Below are 21,966 nucleotides of genomic sequence, written 5' to 3'. Positions count from 1 at the left end.
ATTACAATAATTCAAAATATTAGAGCAAAAAAATTTAAGAACCAAAATACCACGCCCTTTATAGTTTGAGGACAATAAGTGTAATTTATCTTTTTATTTTCTGAAGATGCTCTAAAATCACAACAAACACGCCTCTCTCGCTTAAAGTAGCTTTTATACGAGTGTTATTTTTATATATTGTGTCTCAACTCTCGAAGGAAAGGCATTCAACTAAACTGTCCAATGTATAACTATTTTTTTGTATAGGGCAATTGTCTATATACTCCTGAAAAGTTTTCGACTTTCTAATTTATTCATCTTAAGGCTAATATTAAAAATATTTTTTTAATATTGCAAGCTATTTCAAATATACCCTTATATCATCACCAACTTTTCTTATTTTTCTAAGATAAGGACAAAAAAATATTTTAATTTTTTATTCTTTTCATATATATTCTTCTATCATCATCAATTTTTTTTATTTTGCCCATAATTTAGAGAAAAAAAAAGAGGTATTTTGATTTTTTTAACTTTGATAGAAATTTAATTAGGGTTTAACTTGAAATAACTAAACGGGTACTAACAGCGAGGGTATTTTTTAATAACAGAAAACTATATAAGGGGTATATTTGTAACAAAAAAAAAAGAAAATAAATTAGATATTTTAGAAGTTCTTGGGATACCATCCCTTCTCATAAAAATAATTTTAGAAATAAAGAAGTTTCATATCCACTCTGTTTCAATTACAACTCGCTATTTAGAAATTTGCGAGTTTAAATTTATTGCCAGAGCAATTAAGTTCTTGTAATCAGCTGATAGTTTTGAACTCTCATTAAGTTTTTTTTAGCTGCTATCAATATTTGACGGTCAGATGAGAAGTAAAATATTTTTTAAAATTTTCTAAAGCAAGAAAGTTGAAAAATACGAGGTGCACTTCTATCTTTCTTGGTAATCATCTTATTATAATATGGATCGTTTGTGGTTCACGATTTATAATATTACGATAATTTTTCATATTTTATTATTAAAAATATTCAAATTATTATCATTCAATTCGAGCTGAATGGATGTAAAAAATGTTAGTGAAATAATAAAATTGTTATAGATTTTTAAATGATAATAATACTAGATTATTATGGGTTATGAGGCATTCTCGTAATGAAAATTAGAATATACTAATTTTTAACAATCTCTCATTCAAATAAATTGATAAGTTAATAACACATTTATCATATTTATTATAAAATATAGGCTAAATTAAGAAAGACTTCCCTATCAATACCCGTATTTTTACTTCTCTCGTTATTCAAAAATCAACTCTTTACTCTTTTAAAAAATAAAAAATGTTCACTTTGATCCCAGCCATCAGTGTTCCGTTAAGATTCCGTTTATATCCTATTTTTTATATCCAAAATATCCATAAAACCCTCCTTCTTCCTCATCCTTGGTCGCGCTGCCTCGCCCTTGCCCACCTCTCTATCCACACCCATACGCATGCCCTGGCCCATCTCCGCCGCCTCACCCTCGCCCTCGCACACCTCTCCGTCCACGCCCACCCCAAAAAAGATAAGAGGCAATTTGATCATTTTGTCACAGCGTACTCACGTGTGAATATTTTTTATTTTTTAAGGGAATAAAATATAAGTTTTTCAATAACAGAGGGAGAAAAATAAAAAGACAGATATTGACAAAAAAATTTCTATATTTTAGCCTAAAATATATAATAATTTTAAAATATTACAAACTTTAAACCAAACAGTCTCCTTTGATAGGCTAATAGTTCGGGTCGCAATGGATGTGGTCGTAATTTTATTTTTTTTTTAGAGAGATAGGTAGCACGCTATCCGATTTGTTTATTTCATTTAGAAATAAAATTAGCTAGAAATATGAATCAATTAGGATTCGAATTTAAAATCTCGAATACCAACCACCTAGTCTTTTGTCACTTACTCTAGGGACAGTCAGTCAGTGATGTAGTCATAATTTGAACGGTAGTCTGCGGATCCGGAGTTAAAAAAATGCAAGATGAGTCGGACGGTGTTTGGAGATGACGTGGTGGACCCGGTTCATCTCAAATTTCACTAGAGAAAAAGGAAGAGATAAAGAGGGACAGTAAATGGTCGGACCCTGCCATGCCTCAATTTTTTTCGGAGAAAAATATTTTATTAAAATTAAGATGGGAAGTATAAATTTTAAAATAACAATTTGATTGGTCTGTAATTATTATTTTAAATTTTTTTCGCATGTGAGAGAGGAGGAAGTTCTTAGGGTTTTTTTTTGCAATTCGACCTCTTAAAAAAATTATTTTTAAAAATAATCCCAATAAATTTATATCTGTAAAAATAGTCCTGCCTCTGCCACGCAAACGCCACGTCAGCGCCACGCGGGCGGGNTTCAGCTGCATTTATAATATTTTCAAGCATAATCAGGGCTTTTTTGCACTTGAACCTCTGAAAAAAAATTATTTTTAAAAATAATCCCAGCAAATTTATATTTGCAAAAATGGTCATGCCCCTGCCACGCAAGCGCCACGTCAGCGCCACGCGGGCGGGGCTGGGGACGGTAGTTAAGTTAAACACGGTGAACCATTCACCGTGTCAAAACATGGTGAATGGTTCACCGCGTTTAAAGCTAGTACGTATTTTTTACAATATAAATATTGAAAAGAGGAATAGGGAGTATGAATGTCAATGGGTATGGATATCCGAAATATTATTCGAATCCAAACCCGAATAAATTATATATATACATAATTTATTTTTATTTATTTATACAAATATGAAACACGGTGAACCATTCACCGTGTGTGAATGGTTCACCGTGTTCAACTTAACACACTGGCCCCGGCCCTGCCCACGTGGCGCTGACGTTGGCACCTGCATGGCAGGCCCATGGCCATTTTTGCAAATTAAATTTTGATAGGGCTATTTTTAAAATAAAAATTTGTCAGGAGGCTAAATGCAAAAAAAGCCCAAGTCCTTATAGAGGGGGGGGGGGGGGCGCGTTTGAATTGACGAATCTTCAGATCCAATGGCTATGCAGTATTGTTTAAATTTTTCTGAAGTGTGATTATTTTTTTATTGTTTGTTTTATCGTAACTTGTATAGTCTGAAAATTAAATTCAATCACTTCTTCTGTTTTATTTTGATGTAAGTAAATAGATTTCGTTACCTCTTAAATATAGTGGTAAGCTTACCATAGTAAAATCCAATCTATTAAATAATTAAATCGCTCATTATTGTTTGGAAGTAATCTTAATCCATTGTAAAAAAAAAGTAACTCTAACCCGATTCTAGAGGAAGTAAAGTTTAGATTTGAATATTAAATAATTTTTTTATAAAAAATTTAGTGTGGTGGAACTTGAGTTTGATACTAAAGGAAAAGGTCAAGAATAAGTGAAATGGACGTTTAACGTAGCTTGAGTTATATCATTTTTTGACTTACAACAAAATAAACACAAACAGTGATGGAACTTGAGTTCCACCCCTTTACTTACATCAAACCAAACAGCGCCTTAGAGTAGTAACTACGATATATTATCTATATTTAGCCCATCACATCTCCTCTTTTCAGAGAATAATACAATAAAATATTTTTCTGAAAAATTATGATGGGATGGATAAATCTTAAAAAGAATAATTTGATTGGTTGGAGACGCCATGCGTTTTTGTCATAGAGTGCTGCTACAGGTACACTAAAAAGATACCCTACAATGCTACTGATGAGATGATTATATATTATTATATTCTAAATATTAGTTACTAAATCCCAAACTCTATTGGTAAACTCTAAGCACCATTATTATTACACACTAAACTCTAAACTCTAACCGATTACATGTGTAGATCAACACATTAATAATAGGAACAGCTTCAAATATCTAGTTTCGTACTTTCTCACTTTAGTACTCTATGATTTAAAATATATCACTTTAATATTTTGTGGTTTCATTTTCTTTTTGTTATCTCCTTCATTAATTTTTTTGTTATACCAGTGATAAATTAAAACCCTAAGGTACCAAGGTAAAAAAATTCAATAAACCACGGGGTATTAAAGTGAATATTCAATAAATTATAGGTGTTGTATTTGAAGTTTTTTATATATGATTTAATGGAGAGTTAACGAAGGTGTTGACGAAAAAAAAGAAAAAGAAAAAGAAAAATCATAGAGTATTAAAGTAATACACTTTAAATTATATGGTACTAAAGTAAAAAAGTGTGAAATCCGCCTTTATTTGGGTACTATGGAGTGGAGACTTAAAAGCATTTTTCTTGGGTTAATTGCATACATGTCCCCACAAACATTGTAAATTATAAATATATCCCTATAAAGTTCAACTTTTATAGATTATTAATGCAAAAGTCCTAATATTTTTCAGATATAGCCCTCTAGTTTGTTACAGTTAGAGAACCATTAGAAAACTGTTTACATTTTTAATTTTGTCATCATAAATATATTTCTCCAAAAATTACAACAGTATAATATAAAAAAGGTATAAAAATGTCTAAAAAATTAACTACAGTAAAGTATTTAACCTATGACTAACTAAACTTTTCTAACGAATTCTAACGGCAAGAACATATTTGAAAATATTAGGACTTTTGTAAGAATAATTTATAAAAATTGAACTTTATAGGAATGTATTTGTAATTTATTATGTTTGCGGGAACTTGTACGCAATTAACCCATTTCTCTTTGTAGCCACGTGTGGGCCCCACGGGGGAGCGATTTCTAGCCGTCGGATAGAGCGGGAAGTTCGAGAGATGAACTTCTCGAGATTGGGGCAAGCAGCAGGAGTGGGGCGGGATTGGACGCGGTTGCACTCGTTGGAATCCGTGCACTTTTTTTTTTTTTTTTTTGGATTTGGGGTATATTTGCTTTAATGCTCCCTGTGACAAAATATGTAAAAACATTCGGAAATTATTTAAACTAAATTAGTTTTGAGTTAAAATATTTAATTTTTTAAAATTTTAAATTTACTATTTAATTTTTTTAGTTTATTTTATTTGAATCAGTTAACGGTATTTTAACTTTAAAATTTGAATGCGTCATTCATTTTTACAGATTTAGTTCATATACTTTGTGAAATTTTTGAAACTGTAAATTTATTAAAAGTAAGTAATAAGCTTAAATTTTGAACCCAACGTATTGTTCACTGATTCAAATTAAACTAACTAGAAAATTGGCTAGTAAAATTAAAAATTTTAAAAATTAAATAAATGATTCAAAAGAGCAGGGCTACTCTGCTCATAGAAGCACGAAGGCCTCCGTGCTCCTGAACCGTTTTCGATGATGGAATTTTCGAATAGACGATCGGCTCCGTTAGACTTGATCTAGGGTATTTGAAGTTTCTAGAAAATAATTTTTGCGATTTTTTGATATCATTTACCTAGTGATCGAAATGATTCAAAATCAATAATTTTTAATGGTTGATATCTGCCGTTTTCAAATTTAATAATTTTGTTCAAGTACCCTGATTTATCGTGTTGAGCCTATCACGAAGATGGCTGTTCGATTAATCTTTTCGACCATATCGAGCCTATCACGAAGATGGCCGCACGGTTTACGTTTTCGACCATGTCGAGCCTATCACGAAGATAGTCGCACGGTTTTCGTAACAAGATAAATGGTGCTCGATCACCCATTTTGACCATGTCGAGCCTATCACGAAGATGGCCGCACGGTTTACGTAGTAAAACATCCGGTTCCATCAATCATTTTGACCATGTCGAGCTTATCACGAAGATGGCCGCACGGTTTAGAGATTAACAATATATACGCACGGCGGAAGTGACGATTTAATGTCAGATTTGATCGGTTCGAAACCTATCACAAAGATGGTCGGGTTGATCAAACCAACAAAAAAATCGCACTTACGCTATGCGTATGCATGCGTATCTCCTGTTATTGTAGAAGTCGTCGTGATTGTCGTTGGGGAAGTCGCCAAGATCGCCGCCGCCATCGTCGTCACCGTCGTCGTCGTCGTCGTCAGAATCGTCGTAGCTGTCGTCATCGTGATCGTGCTTCAACTTTTCTTTTCTTTTTTTACTTTCTCTTTTCTCTCTTTTTTTTTTCATTCTTTTTCTTTTCTTTTTTTTTGGTTGGCCTGAGAGAGGGGACCCTACTCCCTCTCTCTGTGTACGAACCAGAGGGAGAGGGAGTTGAGCCTCCTCCTGCCAGCCACTCTCTCTTTTTTCCTTTTTCTTTTTTCTTTTTTCTTTCATTTTTTTTTTTTTTTTAACCTTCCCTCCCTAAAAGACATATTTTTTTTTATGATCCAATTTATAGTGATTTTTTTGGACCACTTTATTTTAGAAAATGATTCAAAAAATTTTGAAAATAAGGTAATACTATATTTTTTATTTTTTTCCTTGTTGATTCCTTGTCCCTTTTTAAGGAAAATAGCAATCAAATTATAATTTATTTTCTTTCCTTCTACATCCCAATTTGAATTCAAATTCATATTTTTTATCTCAAACACGACCGTCCCTAAAGCAAGTGGCAAAGGGCTTGGTGGTTGGTACTCGAAACCCAAGTTCGAATAATAGTTGATTCATATTTCTAGCTAAGTTTATTTCTAAATAAAATAAACGAAGCGGGTAGCGTGCTACCTATCTTTCAAAAAAAAAAATGCTATATATCTTAACTTGTCATCGTTAAAATTATCAAAAAATCCTAATGAAAGAATTTGTTTCAGACAAAACTAAAGAGCATGGTTGACATTATTAATTTAAATTTTTTATATAAAGAGATATTTGAGACACATGATAAAGTATAAGAGAGATTTACACTCAAAAGTAGAGTGTTCATCTCACACTTTTTTCATCCAAAAATCGTCATTCCATGCTTGTCGCATCAAATTTTATTTTATTTTTCTAAACTTATTTAGATTTTTGTGAATTTTAAGGCAAAGGATAGCGCACGATCTATACCTTTCTTTTGGAGTGTACAATTAGAATTTTCGTTTTATAATTTAGTCTTAAATTTTTTTTTATTTAGTTCTTTTGGAAGAGTATAGGCTCATCTTTGCCCACCTGTCTTATCAAATTTTATTTTATTTTTGTTTATTAAATTTGTGAATTCTTAGATCAATGGAGGTAAGAGTTATCCCTCTATTAGGAATGTACTGATAACATTTGTCAAAATTCTAAAAGTGACTCTAATTTTTTTATATATTATAAAATTATATTGCAACCGCTACCAAAAAAACACATGGGCTATATACTTTTCCGGTGACGATTCTAACTATAATTTTAAAGTGTTGGAGGAGAGAAGATTATAAATGCTTTTAGATTTTTGAATTTTTCATATTAGGCTGGAATACTATTAGTAATATTTAAACTCTTTTACTATCGAGTTAAAAATTTTTGGATGAAAAATTATAGGATTAGAATGATAGTGGTCCCCTAGGGTTGAGTGGGTGGTCAGTTGAATAGTACAATCCAACGGGTGAAAATGATTAAAGAGTAGATCTAACGGCAGAAAACTCGATAGTATTAAAAGCTGGGTACTATCGATCGTATAGTAGCTGGACTCATTAAGTCACATTATTTTTGGGTTAGACAAGTTCTATCTATAATATTTTTGTTTTTCTCTCAATAATTTTATGCTATATTCTGGATTGTCGCCTTTAGGATTACTAATTCTGATTCTGTTTTGGACGAGCAATATGATCATTCTGTACACAGAATAATTTTGTATATGAGCGTTCTAAGACATCTGTCCTCGCCTGGTACGACATCTGCATATCAAATCAACACCACATTTCTAGGGAGATGGAGGAAGAAATTAAGGAGAAATGTTCGCTCGCACGGAGTGTGCCAAAATTCGTACTCCCTAACGCCTTAGTAATAAATTCTCAAAATTTATAATTTTGATCTACAAAACTAATTGGTATTGTAGATCGCATTCAACAAATTAATAGTTTGGCCCAAGATTAGTCAAAAATTGGTTGAGCAAATTATAAATTGTTCAAGCTCATCCAAGAAACAAAAAAAAACATTGAAGTTTCACTTTAAATATTAAATAAAAATATAGGGGCGACGGAGAAGGAGGAGTGAGAGAGTGGGAGGAGAAAGAAAGCAAGGAGAGATCTTTCAGTCAGTTTTTTAAAATTTCGATTCGAACATGTAAAAAGGGGAAAAAAATAGCCCATTTTTTGTCAAAACGCAAAACTGGAGAATTTTTTTTATGTAAAATGGCTTACTAATATAGTTATTTTATTCTTAGAAATGACGAAAAAAGAAAAATAAATTCGTAAATAGTCAAAAATCTTTTTCATTAAGTTATCTAATATGTAAAAAAAATATATAGGATTCTCATACGTTCACATTCCTATAATTTTTAAGGATATAATGAGTATCCCAATAAAATTTTCAATCATGCTAGATAGTTTATGTACCAAATAGTAACAAAAGTATAACAGTGCTTAATTAATTGTTACACCTCTAAATTCTAAAAGAGTAAAACAAAAATTTTTAAAAGACAGAGGGTAAAGTAAAAAATTGAATATTTATAAATTTTTTTTTGTATTTTAGTCATATCTTAATTAATATCCTATTTAATATGTCACTAAATGTTATTAGCAAGGGCCAAAATAAAAGTTTCTCAAACAAGGTGGAGGCAAACGAAAGTTTATACAAAGAGAAAATAAAATGCTACGGGTACCATTTTACAATATAGTATACTTATGGGGGTTTTGTGCAATTATTCCTAGACAAGGTGCACTGTTTAGGCCCCAGCACAGTCACCAAACCCAACGGACCGCTGCCGAGCAAAGTGGGGACACGCCGCACACAGGGGATGGTGCGGTCCATCACACACATTTTGGCCCCCACCACTAAACACCCACTCAGCGAACGACACGTGTCCGCAAGTGGCCAAAGCAAAGGTCAACGATCAAAATAAAGGGTAAACTGCACGGTTGGTCCCCAACTTTTATTCTGTTTTATTGTGGTCCTCGAGCTTTTATTTTTGGATAGACATGTAGGGAACTCACGTGAATGACGGACCATTTGAATTTTGCTATCTAATCTTTCAATTTATTTAATTTGAATTATGAGTTAATGACACCTTTGATTTTGAAATTAAATAAATTAGCTTAAGTTTTGAAGTCAAAGTGTCGTTGGCTAATTAAAATCAAATACGTTAGAAGGCTGGGTACATAGATCCAAATGGTCCATAGTTGAGATAAGTTACATATATTTTTAGCTTTTTTTTTTATTATTTTTTGCAATTAGATTGTTAACATTTAAAATTGACTGTAGTATTGGTCCTTAATATATGTATATTTTTATTTCAGTTAGGTCCCTAACCTCTTCTTTCATTTGCGTGCCCATCGTGCCAAGCCCAATCTCATCGCCCTTAATGTCTTTATATACACCTACACTTTATCCTTGCACACACGCTTGCTACCTCCCTTTTGGAGTATTCGGCATCCTAACATTCAGGGGGATGTGACTAGATTGATCCAGAAACTTAAAAAAAGAAAAATTGTATTCAGATTAACATGAAGCTATCGGACTATAACCGTGATCTATATGAGTAGGCTATTATTTATCTGAGTTAATGTGACCTTATTTTATCAAATTAATATGAATTTAGATTGTTGGTTCCTAATTGAAATAAAAAATAAAGGTTACATACTCAATAGTTTAAAAGGGTTAGCTGAAAAAAAAAAAAAAGACTGAGAAATACATAGTCTACAACTCTTAGGGTTTACATAGTCTACAACTCTTAGGGTTTTAGGGTTTAGTCAATCACTTTCGAGATTTAGTATTATAAAAGGAAAAAGATGATAAGACTTAGTCTCTCTGTAATTATTTATCTCTACGATAGAGTATACTAATGCCTGATAAAATATTATTTGAAAAGCGTTACTATGAGAAGCTTTGTATCAAGATTCACTAAATTTCAAAGCTATCGCAAGGAGATATTATATTACATATAGTGAGAAAGTGCAATAGTAAAATAGTTGTCAATTTTTTTTGTAAAGAATATTACATTGCAAATTTTGTAAAAAATCAGTTAAAATATAATTTTTATGATCCTTCCGAAAAATGAAAAAAATATACCTCTATATATATTCTTTTTTATCCCATGATTAATTTCTTTTTTATTTAGTGGTATGAGATGGTTCTCAGTACCAAACGTGCCCTAAATAGTCCTGTGTCACCCCGCTTCTTAAGGGGTCACCCATTTTGTATGTTGCTCATTTCAAATTCTCTATGTTGCTCAATAGTACTATTGAGAACAAATTTTTTTAAAAGATTTTATATTATTGATTATATTCTTTGTTATCTCATATATATGCCATATTGATTTATGATATATATATATATATATATATATATATACGTCGCATATAACTATTACAAAGAATACTCTTTCAATCTTTAGTGATTCTTAATTTAGTTTCTTTGCATACTAATTAAACTCTTATGTGGCATTGTGTTTTATGAGTAAACAAGGTCCAAAAATTATGGAAACATTTTTCACAAAAGGCTCAAAATTGTACTAATAAACACCAGCCAAGGACTAGATAAATTATGGAGCCTTGTATCCTTTTTTGCTTTGTTAAATGTCTAGGGAAATGTAGGCATTTTAAGTATGCCATATAGTGTATATTTTATACACTATATGGATTAGGAAGGAGAGATAAAACCCAAGGGACAATAATATTATTTTACCTTTATTTTTGTACATTATTGTTTGCCTACAAATATTACAATTTAATATTTACCCACCCTTTTTAAGGCTCCCTTTTCTCACACTTTTGAAGCTCAAGCTATTACTCAGATGAGGCCTCCTCTATTGCTGGTGTTTATCCTTTTGCTTCTTCTACTATCACTATTATCCACCATATCAATTCAAGGTATATATATATATGTATATTTTTGCTCTTTGAGGTAAAAAAAAGGTTTAAGATGGTTCATTTTTGTTTAAAGTATAGATAAAAATGCAACAAATTAAACTAACCATTTTTGTCTCTTTAATTAGCTATCAATTTGAAGGAAAAGGATTACTATAGCTCCAGGAAGGGAATCAATGTGAGTATTAATTCATTGCTATGTTACTTGGAATCAAATTCTTATACACTTGAGAAAGTACTAATTTTATTATTATTATTATTGTTTTTTTTTTGTTTTTTTTTTTAATTTAGAAAAAGGAGAGTAGCACTATGGTACTGGGAGGAGAAACTAATGGTGTTGGAGATGGAGATTCTCATGGAGAGGTGCATGGAAGTGATTATGATTATAAGTTGGGGAAGAGAAGGGAATATTCTAGGGTTAGAAGAGGAGGAGTGCAACACAGGTTGCCAATGTTTGATGTTGATTACTATGGCCCTGGAGATCATAAATCCAAGCACCACTGAGGATCTTACAATATTTTATGTTTTGTTACATGCATGCATGAAGATGATCTAGTGTTTTTTTTTTTTTACGTTTTTGACCACCACAAATTTTGGCATTTTGTTTCTCAAGTTTTGGTTTCTCTTCTTTGATGAACTATAGCAAATTTGTTTATGAACCTTGACATGTTATTGTTGAAAAGTTTCTATTCTATATCTTGTGCTAGCTACTACAAAATATACACACACACACACACACACACACACACTCTCTCTCTCTCTCTCTCTCTCTCTCTTTCTCTCTCTCTCTCTCAAACACACACACACACACACATATATATATATATATAAACATACTATACTATCTATAGTATTAAACGCTTAGTGCTATAGAGTTTTTCACCATTAGATCTACTATTTTGACCATTTTCACATATTAGATCATACTATTTAATCAACCGCCCACTTAATTCTAGGAGATCACTATCATCCTAATCGCATATTTCTTTATCCAGGACCGGAAACCTAATAGTACAATTTGACCCTATCCCTATCACGTAAGCGTCACGTAAGCATGACGGTAGATTAAGTTGAATACGGTGAATCATTCATTGTGTTTGGATACGGTAAATGATTCACGATGTCCTTTCTAAATCCAAAACCTCAAATATTAAATAATACCATAGTACAAAAATAATGGAATACGATACAGTGAATGATTTACCATATTCAATTTTATTTGTGCCGCTATCAATACTCGCATGACGCTTACGTGGTGGGAATAAGGCTAATCTTACAAATATAAATTTTATGAAGCTATTTGTAGATTTTTTTTTGAGGGGGCTAAATATAAAAAAGCCCTTTTAATTTGCAAATTAACTTTATTTTGGCTCACCACAGTACTATGACTGAAAGACAAGTGAAGGATGGTGTGAAATAAAATTTTAAAAACGATAAATTATTTACCATCTTTAACAAAACTTTAAAAGCTATAAATTATTCACCGTCTTCATAAGTAAATTATGTTATAGGATTCTTATGGGATTGTTAGGGTTGTACCTTTATACCCAGTTTGGTTATGAGATAAAAGGTGGAATAATCTTTTTTCTCCCTTTTTATATCCAAATATTATTTTTCATATTCTAGAATAGTAGTTCTCGGGTAGCTGAAATAAGATGATATAACCTGGTATAAACTTAGAATTGCTGTTTCACCCTTATCCCCGGAACAACCAAAAATAAGATTAATTAAACTCTAATTAATAATTTTAAATCATTAATTAATCTAATTAATATATTTAAATTATTAATTAATCTAATTAATATTAAATTATTATTTTTGGATAACCCACTAAGGGTGGGAATAGCGGTTTTCCACCACTTTTTTTTTATTTTTAAAAATTAAAAATTAAAAATTAAAACTAAAATTTTAAAAATTAAATTTTAAATTTTTAAATTTTATATTTTAATCTCAAAATTAAAGTTTATAATTTTAAATTTTAAATTTTAAATTTTTAAATTTTAAATTTGATATTTATATTTTTCAAATTTAAATTTAAAATTTTAAAATATAAAATTTAAAAATATAAATATAAAATTTAAAAATTTAAATTCAAATATAATAAGATGGGTAATATTATTATTTTTTATATATAACTAATCACTATTTTTTTTAATCCAAATGCTATTTTTTCTATTTCCAGAAACAACACAATTTTAATCAAAACGCAAAATTGATCTAAATAGTTTTTGCTTATACTGGAACCAAATGATACCTTAGAATAATTGTGTATGGAGAATTATAAGAAAGAATGATTTATAGCTTTTAAAGAGATAATATTTAGCCAAATATAATTTTTTTATGGGGTTATTATGTAAAAAAAAAATCCCATGGGAACCAATGCATAGGGGTGGAAACGAGCCGAGCTCGAGCGAGCTTACCTCGGCTCAAATTCGGCTTGAAATTAATTTCGAGCCTAAATTTAAGCTCAAGCTTGGATTGAAATTAATTCGAGCCGAGCTCGAGCGAGCCTAATTTCAAGTCGAGCGAGCTCGAGCCCTAAACGAGACGCTTGAAATTCTACACATTATACGATCAATAGTTTATTTGTATAGAACAATTATCTATAATTTGATACAAAAATATGTCTAATAGTTTAAAGTACAAAATAATTATATGAAATATAATATTATAATATGAAAAAAAATAATTTATGAGTTGAATATCTATATTTTTCAGTCTCACATGTCTTTTCATCCGTCTTCAATCTCTATATTATTCATTTTCGTTATGCAGTCAAAATAAATAATTATATAGATAAATATTGGATTAAACTATCCAATCATATATAACTAAAATTAAAATTTATATATGAATAATAATTTTTACTTTAAAAATATTCTGTATATTTTCTAAAGCATACAATTAATAGCAAGGTAGGCAACGGCGGGTATATGATGATACTTGATAACTTAGAGGGCTTCCGCTTGGCACATTAGGATGAGAGACAGAAAAAGAGAAAGAGAGAAACATATTGAAATTTAAGCCTCGTGGAAAGAAGAAGCAGAAAGAAAGAAAGAAAGAAAGGAAAAATATATAAATTTAGTAAAATTTTGCTTTTTTATTTTATCTATTGGGTTTGTTTTTATGGGCCAACATATTGGCCCAATTTTAACTAAACTCAAGATTATTCACTCAGCCTATATATAATTAAAATATATTATATTTATATATTTTTAATATATAATATATATATATATATATATATATTATATTATATATATATATAGTGTAGAACTACTATGCTATCGAAAATATAGAGGATTTGATGTTTTTGAATTTTTGACCTTTGATTAAAAATTGTATGGTTGGGATGATTGTGGTTTCTCTTAGGATTAAATAATGCTCTTAGGATTGAGTGGTCCTACAAGGTAATAATAATATTAATCAAAGATAAAAACGATTTAAGTGATTGATCTAAGAATCAAAAAATCGAAAGCACAGATCTCTATACTTTCGATAGCATAGTAGTTCATATATATATATATATATATATATATATATATATATATATTCGAGCTTTTCGAGCTTTTCGAGCACTCAAGCTCGACTTAAAATGAATTTCGAGCTTTTTTTTTGTTCAAGCTCGGCTCATTTAATTTCGAGTTGAGCTCGAGCGAGTCAAATATCGAGTCGAACACGAGTCAAACGCGAGCCGGCTCGCTCATTTGCCAGCCCTACCAATGCAATGGAACCAAATCTTCCGTGCATCAGAGCCGTCCATCTCCCTCAATATTCCTAGTCGCATCATCACACGTGTGCCCACCCAATATCAACCGTTCACATCGTCCTACGTGGAAGATCCTTCGCCCACCAAAAAAAACCCAACGATCCCCATTTCCCATCTCCGAGAGAAGGAAGAGAGAGAGAGAGAGAGAGAGAGAGAGCAATGGAGGTGGCAACAATGGCGTCGTCCCCAACCCTCTCCTCCTCCCATCGCTCGTTCCACGCTCCCCTGCGAAACCCTCTCCTCCCTCTCCGCCCCGATCCCCCGCCATGGCTCCTCCGCCTCCGCCCCCGCACCCTTCCTCTTCGCTTGCTCCGGCGCGCCGGAGCCCGCGCCGCCGCCGCTGCAGCTCTAGAGACGGTGCGCTCCAATTGGATAGCCTTCACAGATCCATCCTTTTCTCGTTATTCCTTCTTAGAATCCAACTAATCGCCCCAATTTGTGCAAAAATTGCTCCTTTAAATTGATCCGTGCATGCGACTTTTGCACGAGAACGAGACAAAATTAAGCGTGTCTGGTTGTGCGCTCTAGACGTTTGATTATATGACTATATGTGGGACTACACGTGGGAGTAGCAATAGTATTGCGCTTATTTCTCAACTTTTAGTGCGACGTGTGAAGTGGTTGAGATAAACATTTTGAGGAGGATTGATAGAGTGGAATTAACATGCTTTAGCTGATTACTCAAAGAATTTCACATCTAATTTTCACTTACATGCTTGATTTTTCTTTCTTGCAATTATTTTAAATGTGTTCTCTGCATATTGGAACTGGAAAAATTGCTGGATCCCTCAGCTTTCGCTCGATTACACTTAGTCACTCAAAATTAAAAGAGATAGTTAAAAAAAAGAAGAAGCCTATATTAACTTTCAATTCACTTCAATCATTGCAAATTTTTTTAGTTTTCCCCAACATTTGAGTCTACTCAAGTACCTCTAAATTCGTCGAAGATATTCAAAAAATGAAATCAGGTGATATGAACTTCACTTCTAGTGGGCCAAGTTTAATAACACATGCTGTAATTAGTTACAAGAAATATAGTAGCAATTGTGACTGGGTGATTGGTTGAAACAAACTAAAAATTTATCTAGGTTTTATTACTTTATGAAGTTCAGGTGCTGAAGTGTAATTGGGCTAAAGTTGAATGAGATATTCTCATGAGATGACTTCTTTTCAGGAAACTCATGTTCGGCGCAGCAGTTCTTTAGAAACCGACTTCCTTGCATGCCCGATTTGCTATGAGCCACTGATAAGAAAAGGACCTTCGGGCTTAAACTTGTATGTATTGATGTTTCTTCTATTCATTTGATTGTTTGACTTCTGAGTATTTGGTTAAGAAGTTAAAATTCTCTGCAGGTCCGCGATCTATAGGTCTGGATTCAAGTGTGCAAAATGCAACAAGTCATTTACGAGTAAAGATGTCTTCTTGGACCTTACTATTACTTCAGGAACTACGGAGTACAGTGAAGTGAAACCTGCTAGAACAGAGCTATTTAGGTTTAACAAGAAGCTCTTTAAATGCTATTGTTTTTCCATTTTGCTATCCATTGTCGATTGTTTTGCATGCTCTGAGTTTGGGTTCAATGTATTTGAAGTAAATTTGATAATAATTTGTATGTAGGAGTTGACTCATGACAGGGCCTTCATTGACGTTGTTGCCTCTGAGCATGCTGGAGCTTTTAGTTATGATTATAGTCAATGTTAGCCTTTGTGGTCTAGATTAAGACTGTATTAGCATGAGGATCTTGATTCTTGACATGACCAATATGTAAAGAATTAGAGTACGTAAATCGTGTTTCTTTTTTATCATTTTAGTGATAAAGGAAGATTGATATACGATTCTAACTTTCGTATTTGGCCACGTGCAAGAGCGCAATCTCCAAGAGTATGCTTAGCAAATTCTGCGCAGTTATGAATCACAGAGATTTTAGTTGGAGTGTTTCTTTTAGTAATTAGTACTTTTTTTTTCTTCTTCTTATTATTTTTTTTCTTTGTAGGGTGTTATATGTATTTCTTTTGATATAGGTCATGATGGTGAGAGATGTATGAATTGTTATTTTCGTGTAGCAACGGTATATGCTAGGGCCGGCTGTGTCTATCTCTGTACCTTTCCTCTCTTTAGTAGACAATTACATAAGGAATCACTGTATGTCTTTTAGTCAAAATAAAAGAAGAAAGTTTGTAAAGACATACCCACCCCATAACTGAAGTATTAGGTCATGTTAGACGTCTTAATGATTGACAGAGTTATCCTTTTTTATCTTCCTTCCATGACTCTTTGCCATCAAACTACATCTTGCCTTTTGGGATCTGAATGTTAAACAAGTCATGTTTGCTTACCGCATACCTTTGTTTTCTCCTCATTTATATAGGAGCCCACTAGTCTCGTTTCTTTATGAAAGAGGATGGCGTCAGAACTTCAACCGGAGTGGCTTCCCTGGTCCTGATGAAGAGGTACATTCTGTGATTATTGTAGTTTGGCTTTCTGGCATCATCATGAACACAAAGAAATTGAATTAGAATACCGAGATATGATTCACATACAATCACGGTATAGAAATATCCATGCGTCAACGAACAAACTAACAGGTCTATCGCTGGATTTGGCAGTTCAAGATGGCTCAAGATTACTTCCAACCAGTAGCTGGTGGTCTGCTCGTGGATGTGAGCTGTGGGAGTGGCTTATTCTCTAGAAAATTTGCAAAATCTGGGTCTTACTCTGCTGTTATTGCCTTGGATTTTTCGGAGAATATGCTTCGCCAATGCTACGAATTCATTAAGCAAGATGAAACTCTCTTAAATACGTAAGTGGGTTCTTATCATACTAAATAATCGAGCATATCGGACTAATAATGTCTCACTACAATAGTCCGTCATTAGCTAATGGTTCAAACTCAACAAGTTGCTACTACTAGTGGACAGTTTCGGTCCTTGCAAATATCTCTAATTTAGAAATTACTATTCAATGGCATCATAGTATCTATCAAAATGTATGATCCGATTGTAGTTTTAATCCAAATTTGTGCTAGAATTTTTGTGTGCCTTAACTATGCACTTTTTTTTTTTTTTTTTCCTTTTTTACTGTTTACAGCAATCTTGCTCTTGTAAGGGCAGATGTTTCAAGACTTCCTTTTAGATCATGTTCAGTTGATGCAATTCATGCAGGTGCTGCCCTGCATTGTTGGCCCTCTCCTTCAAATGCAGTAAGCATACATTCCTTATTTTTTATATATTGAAACAAATCACATGCTTAAGTTTTTTTTTTTTTTTTTTTTTTCCTTTCTTGAATGGCATCAAAATAAACAAAAGTATAACTTAGAAAGTGTCTGATGTATCAGCAGTGTTTTGTTCAGGTTGGACTTGGGAGATAAAGAAATTTATCATTGTTATTAACAAATCAATATAATTACGCCCGATTATTTTGTTATCAGTTAAAGAATTTTTCGAAGTTTGCAAAACAGATGATAGAGTTGCAAATTTGCTTGCTGTAGTTAAGCCAAAAGAATCTTTAGTAATAAAACCACTCTGTTTTATCATCTAGAAGAGGATGATGGCCTTGATCTACTGATTAAAAATACACATCTTGGAGAGGATAATGTTCTTTTTTTATATTCATTTGTTGGTTCGAATTTCAATGGACTTTGCACCACCATCATGTGTTTAATCAGACCTTAATTTAATTCCAGTTAGAATTATCTTGGAATCTCAGGACTTCTCTACGGAATTTTATGATAATTTAATATCAATTTAATTCTGGCTTATGTTGATGATGATAGGTTAGCCTTTTGGTTGTTTTTGATTTCTTCAACCATTGTGGCTTAGCGAATTTAGTGATAACAGATGGAAAAATTGTTCCATTTGTTGGTCATGATATGACATGAAATTTTTAACTCTTCCCAGGTAGGTCTGATGAAGTTTGTCGAAAATAGTAGTATAATTGTCTCACAAGAAGGGCACAAATATGCTGAAAGATTTCTTACACAAGCAGATAGGCAGGAGTTGCAGACGATTGATTGCCATATTTAGACTTGGGAGTCGGGATTTTTATGGCACAAGAGATTTAACGTTTTTTAGAATGAGGTTGAGTAGGGTTATTTCTAGAGGATTTATGTTGTATTGTGAACACTTTTTTTTGGGGGGGGTTGGGTACTAACCAGCCATTTGAATAAGATAAAATCCCTGAAGTTAACACTTTTTAGAGATCCTGAATCCATGAGAAATTTGTACTTTTATGCCTTAGTGTGTGAGATCTGTTTGATTTAGAATACAATGTGAATGCCATTGGAGGTATCTCATCAGACTAGGATCATCACAAATACAATGGAGTAACCAATTTTTGGTTTTGATTCAATCAAAACGAGTAACAAGGTACAATTTGTTAGTATTTCCGTAATTAGTGATAAGTTTGATAGGAATTTATTCAATTGACAAATAACATGTTGTAATGTAATGACATTTTGGTTACTTAGTGCAAGACCAACGATTCCAATGATCTTTACCAGGTAGCTGAAATAAGTCGGGTCCTAAGAAGTGGTGGCATCTTCGTGGCCACTACCTTCTTATCATCGCCATTGAATACTCCCTTCTATAATGAAGCACTGAGGCCTCTCAGACAGGTTATTAGCTAATTGCAAGTCACATTTTCCATGCAAAATCAGTTGAACTGAATACTTTTATCTGATATATATTGCAGCTTTTCGGGCAAGTCACTAATAGCTACAGTTACTTTACTGAGAAAGAGATCAAAGATTTGTGCAAATCGTGCGGGCTAATCAATTATAGCAGCAAAGTTCAGAGGGCTTTTATCATGTTCTCGGCGCAAAAGCCATGAGCTCAATCAGGTACATTGTATATTTTCTCTCCTTGTAAGTATTGTAATTGTATATCAACAAGAAACTGGTTAATTTTGTTTATTGACAAGGCAAGAAATAAAAGTTGAGGTAAAATTCGTTGATACTGTTAATGTTCCTGATTTACTTGGTAGATTACGACAATTATTTCTTCTTTGTCATAAAAGTTTCTGGTAATTAGAAGATCAGAGTGGCTCTGATTCTGTTGACTTGCTATGCGTGTGTGTGAAATTCGTTGAGCAGCAAGGATTGCCGTGTCAGTGGTACGGGATGTACCGGTATGCCGGCACGGCACAGCATAGCAACAGGCTTGTGCCAATGTCGGCACGGCCCTCTGTGCCAGTGGCACGCAATTAGCATACTAGCACGGATTGGTATAGATATTTTTTTAAAAAAATAATTTTTAATGAAAAAGTAGTTTCTTAGAGAGTTGTAATATCTCTTGATGCCTTAAAAAGTAGTTCAAGTGTTAATATTTTGTAGAGTTCTCTATTCTGTAGAATAGAATTGTAGATCTTAACAACTCATGAATACTATTTATACATGATATAAAAGTATATTCACAAAGAAGAAATTATAATCAAAATTGATCGGGAAAAAAAAAACTGAAAGAAGACACTATCATCACTAGATCAAAAAAGATAAAAGAAGTTGGGAGCCATCTCCAAATTTGTACTTTTTTTCACTATATATGGTCCAATTATTTGGTCCAAAAAGTTAGCAAATTTATAAGATTAAAAAACCATCATACAATCTCTTTATCTCAAAAAAATTCAAAAATAATCTAAAATGTTAAAAAAGACTTGTTTTTTTTATGCCGTTCGCCATAGTTTTGTTTGACATGTCGGCATAGCCTCAGCATGGTATGGCACAAGCGGCACAGCCTCAGCATGGTATGGCATGATCGGCACGAGCAATTCTTGGATACAGTAGTTCAAATTTGATGCTATGCGTGAAATTTGAAAAGTCAAACCACTCACTAACTACTATTTGCCTATTGTATAATGCTTAATGCATTTTGAGGTGCATGTGGCTCTGTGACATTTTCTCTACAACAGGAAAGTAACATGAATAGGAAAGGTAAGTGTCAGTAGGATTCCATGAACCTACTCTTTCAGAGCCCACAGTTTTCATTGCAACTGTGGGTTTCTGTGCCTCTCAAACTATGGGCTTCAAATGAAATCCAATTTAGCAGAAGGATTAGCTTATGACATTAATAGCTTATGACATTAATCCTAATCATCCTCCTAATCTAAGCAAGATAACTAAGAAAATAATTATTAGGGGGAATTATATTTTGTTTGCAAATGTGAAGCCATTGTTGAAACAATAGTTATAAAGAGTTTTACATTTGTAATGGAGAAAACTTGTTGGTTGGAGCTGGTCCCAACTAGGTCAAAACCATCAAACCAACCTTTTCTTTTTCCAAATTTGAATTTTATAGCAACCAAAAAGTAAGTTTGATAGCTTCAATTGGATTTTCTAGGAAAAAAAATAGTTTCAAACCGACCTTTCAAAAATTTGATTTTTGCTGCCCAACCTTTCAATTTTTCCATCAACCGCATTTTGATTTTAAAATTTGAATGCATCGTTTTATCTTTATAGGTTTAGTTTGCATATTTCGTGCAATTCTCACAATTATTGCCGTTGAGTGACTCAAATCAAATGAATTGAAATCAAAATTTTGATAGGCTGGATAGCCAAATCAAAATTTTGTCCATAGTTCACGTAAGTTATGTACGTTTTTATCAAAAGATCTTAACCATATTTATCCATTTCTCCTCAAAACTTTTCTGAAAACCCCCTTGTCAGTGCAGTTACAGTGAACAACAAAACTGCAGTAATCTGCTTACCTACTTATTAAAGTGCTGGAGAACAACCAACCCACCAAAGAAGCAAAAGCAGTTACAAATAGCTAGACAAAAAAGCCCCACACACATATACTACTAACACACTACTATATATTACTTACTACATACACCACCACCACCACCACCACCACCACCACCATATATTCATGGCTTCTGCAATAAACTCATCATCATCATCATCATCATCATCTTCTTCTTCTTCTTCTTCTGCAAAGCGCAACATCTGCCTCTGTGCGCCGACGACGCACCCTGGCTCGTTCCGGTGCAAGCTGCACAGGAGCACCAGCAACAGGCACTACTGCCCATGCCGCCCGCCGCCTCCGCCTCTGCCTCCGCAAACGAAGTCTCGGTCGACAAGAGCAGCCCTCGTCGTGCAGGCAATCATTCGGCCGTCGAGCCGCCAACTGCGACGGAGGTGGAATTTCGAGCCCAAGCCTTCCAGGTTTTGTATTTTGAATGGTAGAGATCAGGAAGTTGCAGCGGCGCATGCAGTGAAACAGTACTCATGAGAATCTTAAATCAATTTTCTTTTTTTGTTTGTTATAATCACAAACTATTCTTTTAGTGTTGGGTAGATGTGTGGCTGTTTTCTATTAGATCGATTTTTTAGGCCTGATATTCTGGTGAGTG

General features: G+C 32.9%; 1 protein-coding gene across 4 annotated transcripts; it reads left to right on the top strand.

Annotated features, from left to right (window-relative positions):
- On the top strand, positions 14,709-21,708 carry LOC109724939 (uncharacterized methyltransferase At2g41040, chloroplastic). 4 transcript variants are annotated; one of them, XM_020253932.1, is made up of 9 exons: positions 14,716-14,975; positions 15,793-15,893; positions 15,972-16,112; positions 16,988-17,069; positions 17,226-17,419; positions 17,707-17,818; positions 19,118-19,231; positions 19,309-19,456; positions 21,552-21,708. In XM_020253932.1, exons 1-8 carry the CDS (start codon positions 14,778-14,780, stop codon positions 19,444-19,446), a joined length of 1,080 nt encoding a protein of 359 aa, XP_020109521.1. In that variant the 5' UTR covers positions 14,716-14,777; the 3' UTR covers positions 19,447-19,456; positions 21,552-21,708. The 4 variants fall into 4 exon arrangements, 3 of the variants coding, with proteins under 3 accessions (XP_020109521.1, XP_020109522.1, XP_020109520.1); XM_020253933.1 differs by lacking the exon at positions 21,552-21,708 and adding an exon at positions 21,283-21,524; XR_002220120.1 differs by lacking the exon at positions 21,552-21,708 and having other exon boundaries at positions 14,709-14,975; positions 17,781-17,818; positions 19,309-19,334.

This window comes from Ananas comosus, linkage group 19 (assembly GCF_001540865.1).
Source record: "Ananas comosus cultivar F153 linkage group 19, ASM154086v1, whole genome shotgun sequence".
NCBI lineage: Eukaryota > Viridiplantae > Streptophyta > Magnoliopsida > Poales > Bromeliaceae > Ananas > Ananas comosus.
Note: the sequence above shows the minus strand (reverse complement) of the source record. Positions and strands in the feature narration are given on the sequence as shown.

Bases quoted from the DNA above. Each gene is read 5' to 3' on its own strand.
- LOC109724939 (XM_020253932.1), top strand. From the start codon at position 14,778: ATGGAGGTGGCAACAATGGCGTCGTCCCCAACCCTCTCCTCCTCCCAT. The intron at 14,976-15,792 runs GTGCGCTCCAAT...ACTTCTTTTCAG, and splicing joins CCGCTGCAGCTCTAGAGACG to GAAACTCATGTTCGGCGCAG. The intron at 16,113-16,987 runs GTTTAACAAGAA...TCATTTATATAG, and splicing joins GCTAGAACAGAGCTATTTAG to GAGCCCACTAGTCTCGTTTC.